Source organism: Sander vitreus, chromosome 2 (assembly GCF_031162955.1).
Source record: "Sander vitreus isolate 19-12246 chromosome 2, sanVit1, whole genome shotgun sequence".
Classification (NCBI taxonomy): Eukaryota; Metazoa; Chordata; class Actinopteri; order Perciformes; family Percidae; genus Sander; species Sander vitreus.
Genome location: NC_135856.1, coordinates 5,372,558 through 5,387,200, shown reverse-complemented (window position 1 = coordinate 5,387,200; position 14,643 = coordinate 5,372,558). Strand labels below are relative to the sequence as shown.

The 14,643-nt window shown below is 41.2% G+C and overlaps 1 protein-coding gene across 1 annotated transcript in view; it reads right to left on the bottom strand.

Annotated features, from left to right (window-relative positions):
- cacna1ab (calcium channel, voltage-dependent, P/Q type, alpha 1A subunit, b) overlaps nt 1-14,041 on the bottom strand; it is a 150,060-nt gene extending 136,019 nt beyond the window's left edge. Inside the window, exon 1 of the mRNA XM_078274386.1 lies at nt 13,734-14,041. Coding sequence (XP_078130512.1) covers nt 13,734-14,041 — 308 coding nt within the window. The remainder of the gene's footprint in view (nt 1-13,733) is intronic.
- Nucleotides 14,042-14,643: the final 602 nt, after the last annotated feature.

Genomic DNA, 14,643 nt, shown 5'->3' with positions numbered 1-14,643 from the left:
CTTCGATTTATCGATTGGTGTGGAAAATGTCAGAAAATAGTGAAAAATGCACATAATGATTTACTAAAGCTCACCTTTTTAGCCAACGGACACACATTTGATTCATTCAATAAATTATTATTTTTTGTCTTAAATCCACCAGCCATTTTCATATTGTACCAACATTTGCAGCATCCTGAGCCTTTTTGGTAAGGTTAGCAAAACTCAGTCCAGAGTAGTTTTAATTCTCCCCGAAAAAAGTTTTATTTTTATTTTTAAAGAACGACACTAACAAAAAAAAAAACGTTCACTGACTTTATCGCAATTATTTACAAAAGCTCCCACAAAATCAGGCATTTTGGTCCGCAACAATCTAAAAAAAAAGGCTGCGAAATCCTGGAGGGACTGATTGACTGAACAGTCAGCAGTAGTCAGACTCCTTCTGCCTTGGCTTCTATAAAAAGACAATCATTCTTCACTTGTTGGGAAAACAAAGGTCGTTTAACATATTTCAACATCCAATACTGTTCCTTTCCTGGTGAGAACAGTCTCTAATACGTAGAGACAACATGAATTCATTTTACGCCTTTGGTATTAATTAAAGAAAACGCTCAAAATTGTTTTTATATGACTTCATTAAAATGAGCTGTAACCTGGCAACAGGTTCTCACTCCCATCTCGTAAAATAAGGACGCTTGGTCAGGTGCCTTTTGTCGTTGTTATTGACGCTAAAAGTCTCCTTTAGCGTTTTAACTAAACGCGCTTGGTCGGGACTATTGGCGTCCCTTTTGACGCAGTTATGTTAAGGAAAAGGTCGTGGGGGGGCTTACGGTTCCGTGACACGCGGGAAGAATGGGACGGTTAAAGAAGAAAGCGACTTTGGGTCTCCAGCGTCTCCTGGGTAAAAGTCCTGTGTTTGACCCATCCACCACCCCAACCAACCCCCCTATGTGGAATTTCGGCCTTACGTAGTACTCGCTAAACCCCGTGTAGCTGCTGCTCTCTCCCGCTACGTTCTACAACCTTTTTCGTCGCTTCAGACGCTGACAGCCACTGTCCAAACGTCCGTATTTTACAAGTTCAGAGTGAGAATGGGCTGAACCTGGCTACAGAGAGAGAAAGAAAGGGGAGCACTTCATAAATGTAAAATAACCACTTGAATTAACAATAATAGACTGTTGAACATCCATTATCTTTGGCTGAACTGTGGAGGGCTTCAAAATGAAGGGGTGTTCTCTACAGCTGTGTGTCCAGTATGACCGATTGTAATCTACGTGTAGGTACTAACTACATGATTAAAACGTACCAACTGTATGTAGAACATGGACAGTGTAGACTTCTAAAATTACAAACTATTCTCATGAATTATATGGTCTTTTTTAAATCTCTCCCCAAATAAACCATTTTGAGAATCAATCCCAGTTTTGCAACAAACAAAAAAAAGTCTCCAATCATCTTCTCCCCTTCAAGCTTCACACCCTTGTCTTAATACTGCACTGTTTTGGTGTCAAACTACATCCTGTGGGTACTGTATTATCTCCCCCTGACCCTTTTCTGCGATTTTTGCTCGTCATGTACCTTTCACTTAATTTAATAACACTCTTCTTTCTATCTTCCTCGTCTCTCTCCATCGGACATCCAGGATATTAATAAAATTAAGTTTGGCCATCTGGATGCTTTTGCATGTTCCATGGTTCACCAAGGTGCTTATGAGCAAGACAGGACAAAGTGGTGGTTTGCCAAAGCCAATAGCTGACCATTATTTCTAACTGACTAACACAGATTTGAGTGCAAGTATGAAATGAATAACGCATTATGACTAGAAGATGACTAAGACATCTTTTGGACACCTGAGATGCAGACAAGTGAGCAGGAGATGAGACGGTCTGCAAAAATAGAAACCCACCCACACACAGAGACAATGCCTACTAATAACATCTGATGTGCGTGTTCAGACATTGTGCAGGTGCACCGAAGAAATGCTGAATCCTAACATTCAGAAAACGGCAAACGCACAAACTGAGAATAACCCCCGTGTTAGAGATGGGCGAGTCCAAAATGAGAAGACACACCAGCTGGTTTATCTTGTCTGGGAAGAAACCATCCAGGTTGGTAAAACGGGGGTGTTGGTTTAGAGAGGCTCGGCCTCCCGTATGTGTGTTAAACCCCTCCCAGTTGGTATTTAGATATCAGTACTGCCTCAAAGGTTGGTTTTCTTTCTTCTGTGTCTTTTTATGTGTGTATGTGTGTGCATGTGAAAAAACGTAAATGTGCTTGTGGCTGAATGAATACAGTATGCATGTTTGTGTGTGTGTGTGTGTGTGTGTGTGTGTGTGTGTGTGTGTGTGTGTGTTTGTTTATGGACACCTGAAAGCCTGTGTGTGTGTGCATGACTGACTGTGTGTATGGGGTGTGCGTATGTATGTATGTGTGTGTGCATCAATCTGTCCCATTCTCCCTATTCTCCCTCCCTCTCCATCAATAGAATAAAAAAAGAAAACGCCACCACTGTGCTTTTCAGCAAAAGCATCTCAGCAACACACACACACACACACACACACACACACACACACACACACACACACACACACACACACACAGGTTGGCTAAAGGACAATCAATAATTCACATAGTGCAGATTGAATGTAGATCAGTGACTCAACATGGGGGGAAAACACTATAGCTCTCCACCTCTGTTGCTCTCTACTTCTCTTTTCTCCACATTTCTGTCTCTTTCTATCTTTCTCCAGCTCCGTCTTTCTCTCCTCACTGCTCTCTATCTTGCTCTGCTTTTCCTCACCTCGTTTTTACTTTCTTTTCCAACCTCTGTCTTTTTCAACCTCTTTTATTATATCCTTATCCAATTTTCTATGTCCTTTTTCTTCACTCATTTCTTTCTACACCTCAGTATCTTTTTCTTCCTCACCCTGCCTGTACTCCTGTATCCCTTCTCATTTCTTGGCTGGGTTCTGGTCACCAGCTCTGTTTTTCCAGGTTGATAAAATCTTCATGGCTAACAGATCTCTTTTATCGCTCCTTAATCTTTTCTGTTATGTCAACCATCGTTTTCACCACCTAAAATGACAGACTTTGCCAGGGGCAAAGTAGATCAGCTGTGGTTAAACATTCATTCTTTAAGTAACTTAACTAAAAGGCCAAAAATGAAAAGTGCCTGTTGTCTGGTTGTCTTCATTTCTTGTTTGTTAGAGAAAGAAACATCACTACGATCTACAATTACGAGTAAATTGTGAGTTTTTGCAGTTTGGCAAGCAACAACAGAGTGGTGAGTATTCTCTGGTGAAACAATCGCACAATTTCACGTAACGTTGATCTTGTTTAGATCAACGTTACTGGGATTGTCAATGGATCAAACTGATCAATGTTTGACCAGTCGATTGATCCGTGCAGTGTGTTTTGGCCGTCTTTCTCATCATTTTCTTATTTTTTTTCTTTGATGTTTCTCTTTTCTTTTGAACTCATTTTCACTCTCTTTCTCCATCCCTTTTCTCCCTGTTTCCTGTGTCTCTTGTTCTCTTCCTGTCGCCATCTTACTCTCTCATTTTCTCTTTCAATCTGTTGTAGCCTCCTTGTTCCCTGTCTAGTTGGTTCTGTATCTTTCTTTACACCTCTACACTTCATCTTCCTACATCCCTTCTTTTTTTCCACCTTCTGTAGTCCCCTGCCTTTATCTTTACCTTTTTTTTCACCACATCTCTCCACCTCTCTCTCTCTCTCTCTCTCTATCTCTCTCTCTCTCTTTTCATCTGAGCCTCACTCTTCATTTTAGCTTCTCTCCTTCTCAAAGAAAACACATATCTTGTGGATTTACATCCGAAAGCTAAGCTTTGTTGGAGGTTGTTTTTCTGTTAAATCCTCCAGTGATTTTCCCTGTCCTGACCTCTTCACACACACACACACACACACACACACACACACACACACACACACACACACACACACACACCCACACACACACACGCACACACACACACACACACACACACACACACACACACACACACACACTTGCATATAATATGCAATACAGATCACACACCACACAGAGCGGTGGCAGCCCACACACAGAGTTGAGGAGAGGACAGCAGGGGCATCACATTTCACCACAGTGAGATCCAGACAAACACACACACACTTTCACACTGAGGGAATTGACTGTGAAGATCACGTATCTGGAGTAGACTTCTGTCAAAACAACCATTACTATGGTGCTTGTCTGTCTGTCAGCATGTTGTATACAAGAGGGAGAACACTATATATCTGCCTACCCATGTATGGATGTAGGAGTATACTTGTATATATTCAAAGAACAGGCCTATATGTGTACACTTTATGTATGTATAGTATGTATGTACTTTATGTATGCATCTGTCTATCTATATACTAGAGGTTAAACAAATTAATAGTTTATTATTATTATTATTTCTCAGGTCTTGGCTATTAAGTCCCATGTCAAGCCGAAGTCCTAACACGTTTGCTTCAAACCCTGAACAAGTTATTTTGTGCCGCCTTACTAAACTAATTTAGTAAGGCGGCACAAAATAATGCATGTATTCATTTCAAATAAACCTCAGAACATTTAAAAGCATACTGATCAGGTCTGCCCTGGTGAGTAGCTCCTGTGACTTGGAGAAACCTGATTGACTTGAATGTTTTAACGTTTAAATGTCATAATCTGAGATAATCATCTGCACTGTCAAACAAAGCTTCCCCTCCTGCTTGGGCAATAAGGTCGACTGCTGTCCGTTTGATTCAAAGTGTATCTGCCGTCAGGAAAGTGAAGAGGTGATATCAAGTAAGGCAGAGCGGTATGGAGAAAATAAAATATCATATTTAGACCGACAATACTGTAGGGTTGACTATTGGTGCTTTCACAAAATATTTAGACAATGAGATTTTAGATAAAAAATCATCAGTAATGTGGATATAATGACTATATGGTATATATATATATATATATATATATATATATATATATATATATATATGTTGATTACTAACGGGAACGCTGGCGAGATTGATGCTTGTGAGATTGACGCAGTCTGGCTTGTTTATTTTCAGTAATTTTGCTTTTTCTCACAAATACATCGACCATTTTTTATTTGATTTTCATACTCAGTTCATTAGCAAAGTTCAATAGTTATATATATCTACGCATTTTATCATCTCTCTGCCATATTTTGTTTTATAGGGGGTTGGAGTCTGACATGATGCCTGATGATAGGAGGATGCAAGTTAAGTTTACGGCAGTAGCCTAAGCACACAGCCCACTAGGACTACTATAGGCTACCCACAACAGCTTCATGCATAGGCAACATCTGCTGGAGTAAGGATGAGGAAATACTTAATAAGTGAACGTTACCGGCTATGGGAGAACTTCTCCGATGCCCAACGTATGTCCACAGACGATCTCGTCGCAAAAAAAACTACATGACTCGCGAGGACGGCAAAATATTCCCCTGTCTCTGGACTGTTGATCGAGTTGACCATACTGTGCTTGCCGTGGACTGGACTTTCTGTGGCAGCGGAGGGATGATTTCTTCCACCTGAAACCAAGCAGTCCCTGATTTGTTTACATCTGTAAACCCCACTCATCCAGGAGGGAAGGTGGTCTTGCACTGCTCTATCATGACAACTGGAAGTTTTACACCCCTGCCCACTCACTGAGATCCTCCTCAACATGCCTACTGCATGTCCCTAGTGTGAACCTCAGCACCTTTATGAGATGACTATCATTTTAATGTCCTTTTTTGTTTGTGAAGTGACCTTGGGTGTCATGAAAGGCGCTTTAAATAAAATGTATTATTATTATTATTATTAGCAGTAGTAGTAGTAGTATTATTAGGTGGGTAAATGCAAATAAGACAAGTGCTAGAACTGTCTGGTAAGTTCAGAAAATGGCATCACTTTACTGTAATGCAGCCTTTGAAACCAGGAAAAGACAACACTTATGTCATATTAAGATATATATCCAAAACTCTAAGACCATATCTTGGATATAATATCGATATATTGCCCTATTCCAAGTCAAAAGGATAAAGTCAAAGTTAAGTTACCAGTCACTGAAATTAAAGTTAAAGTTGAGTTGGAAGTCTTTTTTGATTTTGTCTAAAGTCATTAAAAATTAATGACTTGAGTCCACATCTCTGCTATATGGTGTGTGTGTGTGTGTGTGTGTGTGTGTTTGTGTGTGTGTGTGTGTGTGTGTGTGTGTGTGTGTGTGTGTGTGTGTGTGTGTGTGTGTGTGTGTGTGTGTGTGTGTGCATACTGCAAAAGATACACTACATCAAGACAAAAGTTCTAAAGGACGTTTCATTATATACATTTACTAATTTTGATTCTGTGTTTCTTTTGTATTTCAGTTATTACTGTACTCCAATTATGTAATATCATGGCATCAGGAATATCAACCATGCATGATATATGTGGTGTGGGATATTATTGTGTCACCAGATTGTATTAAAATGTTAAATGAGACAGAGAGAGAGAGAGAGAGAGAGAGAGAGAGAGAGAGAGAGAGAGAGAGAGAGAGAGATATTGCACACTGGAGCGTGAACGTCCCAAATGGTGCTTTTCCTGCCAACCACTGGGCTGCACTGACTGTGTGTGTGTGTGTGTGTGTGTGTGTGTGTGTGTGTGTGTGTGTGTGTGTGTGTGTGTGTGTGTTGGGATGCAGTCGAGCCCCCTAAGGTAAGTGATCCTGCTGAACAGGTGTTACAGTATCACCTGCCCACACACACACACACACACACACACACACACACACACACACACACAGCTATCAGAGTCTCTGTCAGCCGTGACTGAGCTGAACAGATCTGCTTGCTCCATGCCAGACGGATGAAGCCAAGCCACCAGCTGATCCGTCACGAGTGTTTGTGTGTGTCCATGCATCATTTATATGTTTTTTTTATGCATGCATTAGTGTTGAATCAAATGATTTCAACAGCCACATACATGTTTTAATGACTACCAGTCTATCTCTATGTATCTGCAACTAGCATGTAAAGTGCATTTACATGCAGGTTACAGTTACACAGTTACAGGTTGCTAAGACAAGGTGACATTCTTCCTCCTGACTGTCCCAGAGGGGGTGGGGGTCTGTCTTTAATCTCTTCTCACTCTCTCTCTGCCACATGTCGACCTCTCTCCAATTGTCTTTCCCTCACATGATACCAGGCAGCGTGGCCAGAACCCAGCCGGGAAAATGTGAAACTCACACAGACAGCGAACGCCCAGGACAGATGGTCAGAGAGAGAGAGAGAGAGAGAGAGAGAGAGAGAGAGAGAGAGAGAGAGGAGGCATACAATATATACTGACACTTTGTTTCATCCTATGCTGCTTTGTTGAAATAAAAAGATATTTTCTTGAGTCAATGAAGCTGATTTGAAGTATACTAAAGTAAAAGGAGATGAAAAAAGAAAACGGCATATTGGATTAATTGGAACTAAGCAGAGAGAGAGAGCAAGAGAATGAATGTGTGTGCATGAGCAGTGATTTACACACAGTTATGACACCGATTTCTTCCTTTAATGTGTCACCTTTCTGTATTTTGGACATAGCATTTTTTTCATTTTGTACACAACTCTATGATAAACAACATATATAGGCCACCATAGCATTTAAATTGAATTAAATTGCGAGTGACAGAAGAGTAAAGACAAAACGGGGAAAAAAAGAGAGATGGAGATGGAGAGAGAAAGAGAGAGAGAGAGATAAGATGGAGGACAGAACATTTAAAACAGAGTTGCAGGGGAAGAAGTGCAGTGGAGAGGAGGACATGAAAGGAGTGCAGAGAGAGTGAGCGAGGGAATGGGGAAGTGCAGGCGGAGGAAGGGAGGGAAGGGAGGTATAATGAAGTCCACTGGGTCTCTGGTGAAAGAAGCCACAGCGCCTGCCAGCCAACACAGCCTGACTCGGTACAGATGGCAGCATGCTAGGATATGCTCGGTTCACTTTTAAAGCAGAAAGAGAATGTTGTTTAAATTCTGTTTTGTGCTGATGTTTTAGAGGCTGCGCCCATATATTCCAAATGTTTTGACAGAATACTTAACCCTCCTGTTGTCCTCGGGTGAAATTTGACCCATTTTCAAAAAGTTTCTATATCAGAAATTTTGGGTTTTCTTTCAAAGAAATTGTCCAAAAAAATAACGTGGATGGTTCACTACAACACTCTTCACAAGTAAAATAAATAATCAGTTCACTACTTTCATTGAATTTGGGTGTTTTAGTAAATGTTATAGCATTTGGAGAAAAAACAATTGATAAAAAGTCATTTACAAATGTCAAAAAAGTGACAAAAAAGTCAGAAAAAAAGTGACACAAATGTTAAAAAGGGGGGGGGGGGGGGGTGCTTTAAAAATTTGGGGAAAAAAACACAAAAAGGCTCAGAAAAAGTGACAAAAACATCGGGGAGAGTCACGAAAGTGTTGAAAAAGATGACCAAAACGTTGACAAAGGTTTTTCATTTAAAATTTGGACTCAGAAAAACAGACAGTCGCAGGTCGACGGGAAGACAACTCGAGGGTTAAATGAGTTTACTACTTGTTTTGTTTGACCAGGTGAAGATAGTGCCATTTCAGGTTTAGGTGGCATCAAATAGTCTCAGTCATCTGAAAGGCATCTGTAATGCAGTCAGCAGTAATTGTTAATACTAGAGAAAACTCCAAACCGCAACGATTTACAGGTGCATGGAAATAAATGCTACATAATATCTAATATCCAGCGGCTGCTTATGCTTTCCTAACATTTCCATTGATATTCACATTGGCAAATATATCTTTTTAAGAATTGCAATGCTACTCTGATCACGTTTTTCTCATCACCATAATGAGGAAGCTTTCATACTGGACTTATTTGTATTTGTGTTAATGCCAACGCAAAATACTCATGCTTAAAGGTGCTGTAGGTAGGATTGGGAAGATCCAGGACTTAGCCCAAAAATTTTAATATCAACAACTTCTCAGTCCCTCCCCCCTTTCTGCTAAAGCCCAAAACGGTCTCCTAAGCCCCTCCCCGCACAAGGGAGAATGAATGTGTGTGCATGAGCAGTGATTGACACGCAGTTAGACACCCCCCCCACTGACATTTTTTTTTGTTTTACATTTTCTCTATGATACACGTTTCTTTTTCCGTTTTCCTAATGAGATGATTAACAAGCACGATTGTTCGATTACTTTCACACGATGCAAAGGGGGCTTATCTTTGTTACTGTCACCAGCCTTGCTAAATAGACATTAGCAGTACCATTAGTTCTAAAGTTGTAGGAGTAAATGTTTCCGTAATATGTCTAATTGGTTTATTTTCAGTTTGCCCCTGATTATATTTCACAACATGTGGTATATTTGTGCACTACACTGAATTACTTTGTTCCAGTAACAGACCTAATAAGATCTCCGGAGCATCACCAAGGAGATTACGCACAGACACCTGAGATGGCTAGGACATGTGTTGAGGATAGAGCAGGACCACATCACAAAACTCGCCTTAAGATGGACACCACCTGGCAAAAGAAAACCTGGGAGGCCCAAAACCACCTGGCGCAGAGCTGTGATGCAAGAGCTGGAACAGATGAACCTGTCATGGGGAGAGGCCCAACATGCTGCCAGGGACCGAATGCAATGGAGAGTGCTCCTTGAAGCCTTATGTCCCATAGAGGATGAAGAGGAGTAAGTAAGTAAGTAACAGGCCACCTCTTCTTTATTCGAAGTGCATCATATGACAAAATGTCACTGTATTTAAAATCAATCCACACCATTCATAGTCTCGCCCAGTGGTCATTAAACATAACAAACACTCATCAGCAATGTCCATTTCTAAACCTTGAATCATGATTCTGAGGTAAAAACAAAAGCACTTCACCTCCCTACCAACTTGTGCAAACTAGGGGGTGGGGGGAGAAAGCTGTAAAGAGAGTACAAACTCAGCTATTTTTATAAGCTGATGGATATCCTAACAATGTTTTTATTTCTGCAGTAAAGACAAAACATGTTGGCAGAAAGTTGAAGAACCTTAATGAAGGCTCTCTGCCAAAACACAGCAGTGCCTCTCCTCCAATGAAGCCTCTTATCCAAACACCCACTGGTCTCAAAACAGGTTTCAATTGGTGTAAGACAGGCAACATTGGGATATCTTATATCAAATTTAAAAATAAAAATGACAGAATTCTCTTTCTTTATCGACTTAACTGTTACGTTTAGATCCTTTGTCCTGACCCCAGGAAACAGATCTGAATCTGTCCATTTCCTCTATGGAAAATATAATTGCATTTTTTAGTCGCGTAAACTTGTACTGTAGGACTAAACCCTGTGGATGATGTCAGCACTGTACTGTACAAGCCTCAGACTATATATTATTATTAATTCCTGAATCAAAATGAATAAAGACGTGATGTAGGCATTACATGTATTTTATGTGGCAGAATTTCAGTAGGCAACTTTTTACAGCATATAAAAACACACCACCATTGCCACAAATGCACTCTTTCTCCCACATGCACACTTAGCATATGACCAACCTGACTCTCACATCATTTGAAGTGTTATGGCTTAACACCTACTGATGAACAGTATCAGACTACCTGAAATCTGCTGATGCCATTTGTCTCTGTACCATTCTACGACAATAACTAAAGCTTCTCTTCTCTTTTCCATCAATTCATAGCTTTTATTTTATGGCTTAAACCACAGTTTTATGAAATTCCATGTGGCTGATCTTTTCCTTCATTAGGTATTTAATAGTTTTTTCCTGTTCTCATCTGCATTTATCTGTCTTTTATTCTTGTAATTGTGAAGCAGCCTCGAGCTGACATCTGTCTATGAAAGCTCATTTACAATTAAAGTGGTTGAACTGACTGATCACCCCGTGTTTAATTAGGAATCCTCAAAAGCTTTTTTCGTACTGTAAAATCACCTTAAAAGACCCACAGGGAGGCACCTCACCCTCTGCCACTCTCTCTCAGCATGCACCAACCAGCCTGCAGTCACTCAACGTGTCTCTGCATCAACGCCACAAACACAAACTGGTTGGTGGTTTAAGTACAGATGACCAGAAACATCATTATTATTATAACACTCATTCATCTCTGAAAGTACATTATCTCTGTGTCTACATTGGGTGGTGATTTCCTACATTTCCCAGAATGCATGGCGAAAAAAACTGATGCAAAGCTGTTCGGTTTAGTTCTTTGCGACACAGGCAGAGAAGATGATAATAAGTACACAAGTTTCACTTTTGACACAACACGTCTTCTGGTGGATGCCCAGTTAGCTCACCTGGTAGAGGAGGTGCCCATATAGAAAGGTTTACTCCTTGACACAGCAGCTGCGGGTTCAACTCCAACCTGCAACCTTTTGCTGCATGTCATTCCCCTTCTCTCTCCCCTTTCAAGTCTAAGCTGTTTTCTACAAATAAAGGCCTAAAATGCCACAAAAAAACATGTCTTCTGGTGTAACTGCACTCGGAATAGGTGCCAAAACCAGATCTTTACCAAAAGCTGCATTATAAACAAAGTGAGCAACTGTCCCTGGGCCTCAGACCTCTAGAGGCTCCAAAAGCCCCAGTTGTTTTGTGGCAATTTGATTAATTGCACATTTATTCAGGAATATATATATATATATATATATATATATATATATATATATATATATATATATATATATATATATATATATATATATATATTTGGGCACTTCCACCTTTAATGGATATGACAGCTAGATATGAAAGGGTGAGAGAGGGGGAAGGCATGCAGGAAATTGTCACAGGTCGGACTCTAACCCTGGACCTTCTGCGTCGAGGAATAAACCTCTATGTATGTGTGCCTGCTCTACCAACAGAGCTAACCGGCCCCATTATTATGTCATTTTGAAGCCTCATCTTGTAGAGGGGCCTTGTGTGCGTCATAATGTAGTTTAAAGACCTTTGGATTACTTCAGTAATACGCAGAAAGTAAGCACTATGTTAACTGAAGGTTTATATTCAATTTACCACAAACTAACTGGCACTCAGGGACACCTGGGATCTGGTTGTTTGACCAAAAAGTTTTCCTTATTCCTCTACATTTACTTAATCTTCCATGGAAGGAAACTGAATAATATATATATATATATATATATATATATATATATATATATATATTATATATATATATATATATATATATATATATATATATATATATATATATATATGGGTTGTGGACTGTTGGTCAGACAAAACAAGATATTTGAAATGTCTGGAAAGACCTTTTTTTTTTTTTTTTTTTACAATTTGCTTTCATTTTACACCAAACAATGAATCAATTAAAAGAGAAAGTCATCAGTAGACTCATCAATCAAATTAATCAAAGTAACAATTGGTTCAGCCCTAATGTGTACGCTGCCGTGTGAGCTGTGCTTGAATGTGACAGGATAAAATGCACAGAATATTGCATCGCCCCGCAGCCCTCCAGCAAGTTGATCCGGCCATGTGTTTAAATTTTCTTCCATTACACTCTACTGCCGCTGCTTAAAATGTCCTATTGTGATGTAACATTGTCTACATATGACCAGTTAACAACCTGAATCTAAAAACCTATGCCCTCTGAGGTATCCTGGTGTTATGCAGGTCTAAGATGCTAATCATGTAATTGTAACGCCCCCATGTTCAGCTCTCTGTCTGTCTAATGAAGGCACAACATTCCAAAATGTAATAAAACCTACATCACGAAGCAACAAAATAAGCCTAAAACCAAACAATATGTTAGATTTATCAGTTTTTTCCCCATCTAACCAAAAAGAAAGTGATTTGAGTCCAGGCCAGATAAGAGTATCCCAGGTTCTAACAACAGTAGACCAACGTGTCCTGACAATTACAGCTTTTTCCACTGCTGTCCTGTAGGAAAAGGCATAGGCCGCCCATATATGGTCAGCGAGAAAGAGAGAGAGAGAGAGAGAGAGAGAGAGGGAGGGGGAGTAATTTCCTCTCCCTACTGGTTGCATGGTGCTTAAGCCTTCATAATGCTGACATCAGCACTCAGCTCTGACTACAACTATAGCCCTAACACACACACACACACACACACACACACACACACACACACACACACACACACACACACACACACACACACACACACACACACACACACACAGGTCACTAACAGGTTCGAGACAAATGCTGTATTCAAGATGCATCTTAATCACCAGCAGCGTCAACGTGATAGTGATTGCTGGTGTCATGACAACCGCCAACATCATCTTTCATTCTATCAATGGTAGTTTTATCAGGTAAACCTGAGACCAGCAGGGCTGGACAAAGCAGAGAGAGTGAAGAGAAAGCATGTATGCTGTCATGTATCAATCAACAGCACACCGCAAAAAGCCATACAACACGTGTCACATGTCACACGCGCGCACACACAAACACACACACACACACACACATCCCATACACCTAACAAAAAAACCACACAGATCATGTAACATCTCAAAACACTGCAAAAAACAACACTGCAAAAAAAGAAATGAAAAAAAACAAAAAAACATCACACAGTGATATAAAATAAAATAAAATTAAAAAAAAAAACACCACCCCACGCTGCACACCAACCACAACGCTCATCCTGCAGGTGTTGGCTAATTCAACACCAAACCACTCCACACTAGGCCACACCTCGCCAAGCACTCCGGCAAACATACCACACTGCAACCCCGGTACCTTTGGCTGTCTGCTCGGCATTGCTTATGAAAGGATATGGCCATTCGGTGATCTTTTTGGCGTACTTCCTCACCAGGTTGTCTTCGCTGAAGAGGAAGAGGGAGCGGTTGACCGTTAGGCAGCTCTGCCGGACGGGTATGGGGTTGTACAGGGCCATGGTCCGGGCTCTCTGGGCCATCGACTGCTTGTACATCCGCTGCCCTCCGGGGGGCCCCCCTTGCCTGCTGCCGCCGCGGCCGGGCCCCCCTTGTCCGCCGGCACCCCCGCCACCACCGCCACCACCACCTCCTCCTCCTCCTCCTCCTCCTCCATACCTGTTGGGTAGCTCGTCTCCAAAACGCGCCATTCTGCAGACACCAAACGCCAGAGGTTAGGAAGGAGCCGGGGGGGAACCTCAGAGTGACACCTCCACATGCCACCACCCCATCAGCCTCGGCTCCAAACACATGCAGAATGGAGTTGGGTTCGGTTCCTTCTCTGGCTTATCGCGCTCTCTCTCTCTCTCTTTCTCTCTCTCTCTCTCCTCCTATCTATCTGTGTCTCCTTCCCAGATCTTCAGCGCCGAGAAGATACCTCCATTTGTGTGTGGCGAGGGGGGGGGGAGGAGGAGGAGAGACGAGGGTAGGGAGAGGGGAGGGGGAGAGGGAAAGCGCACGGTGTCTCTGATCGTGTGTTTGGAATATGAATGGGAAATAGAGCGATGTGTTTATGTAATTTCTGGCAAATCAGCCCTCTGACAGAAAAAAAAGAAAACACGATTGGTTTTATTGGCGCGTGAGAAAACTGTCCAAATGTTCTATCTTGTCAGAGCGTCAGCGTTTTCTCTCCGTCGAAAAGCAAGGCATCCTGTTTTTTTTATTTTTTTGGTCGGGAAAAACCTCTCCAAGAGTGAGCCGGTTCTTGCATTTCGATAGGCAAACACATCGATCACCTTTAATACATGCGATA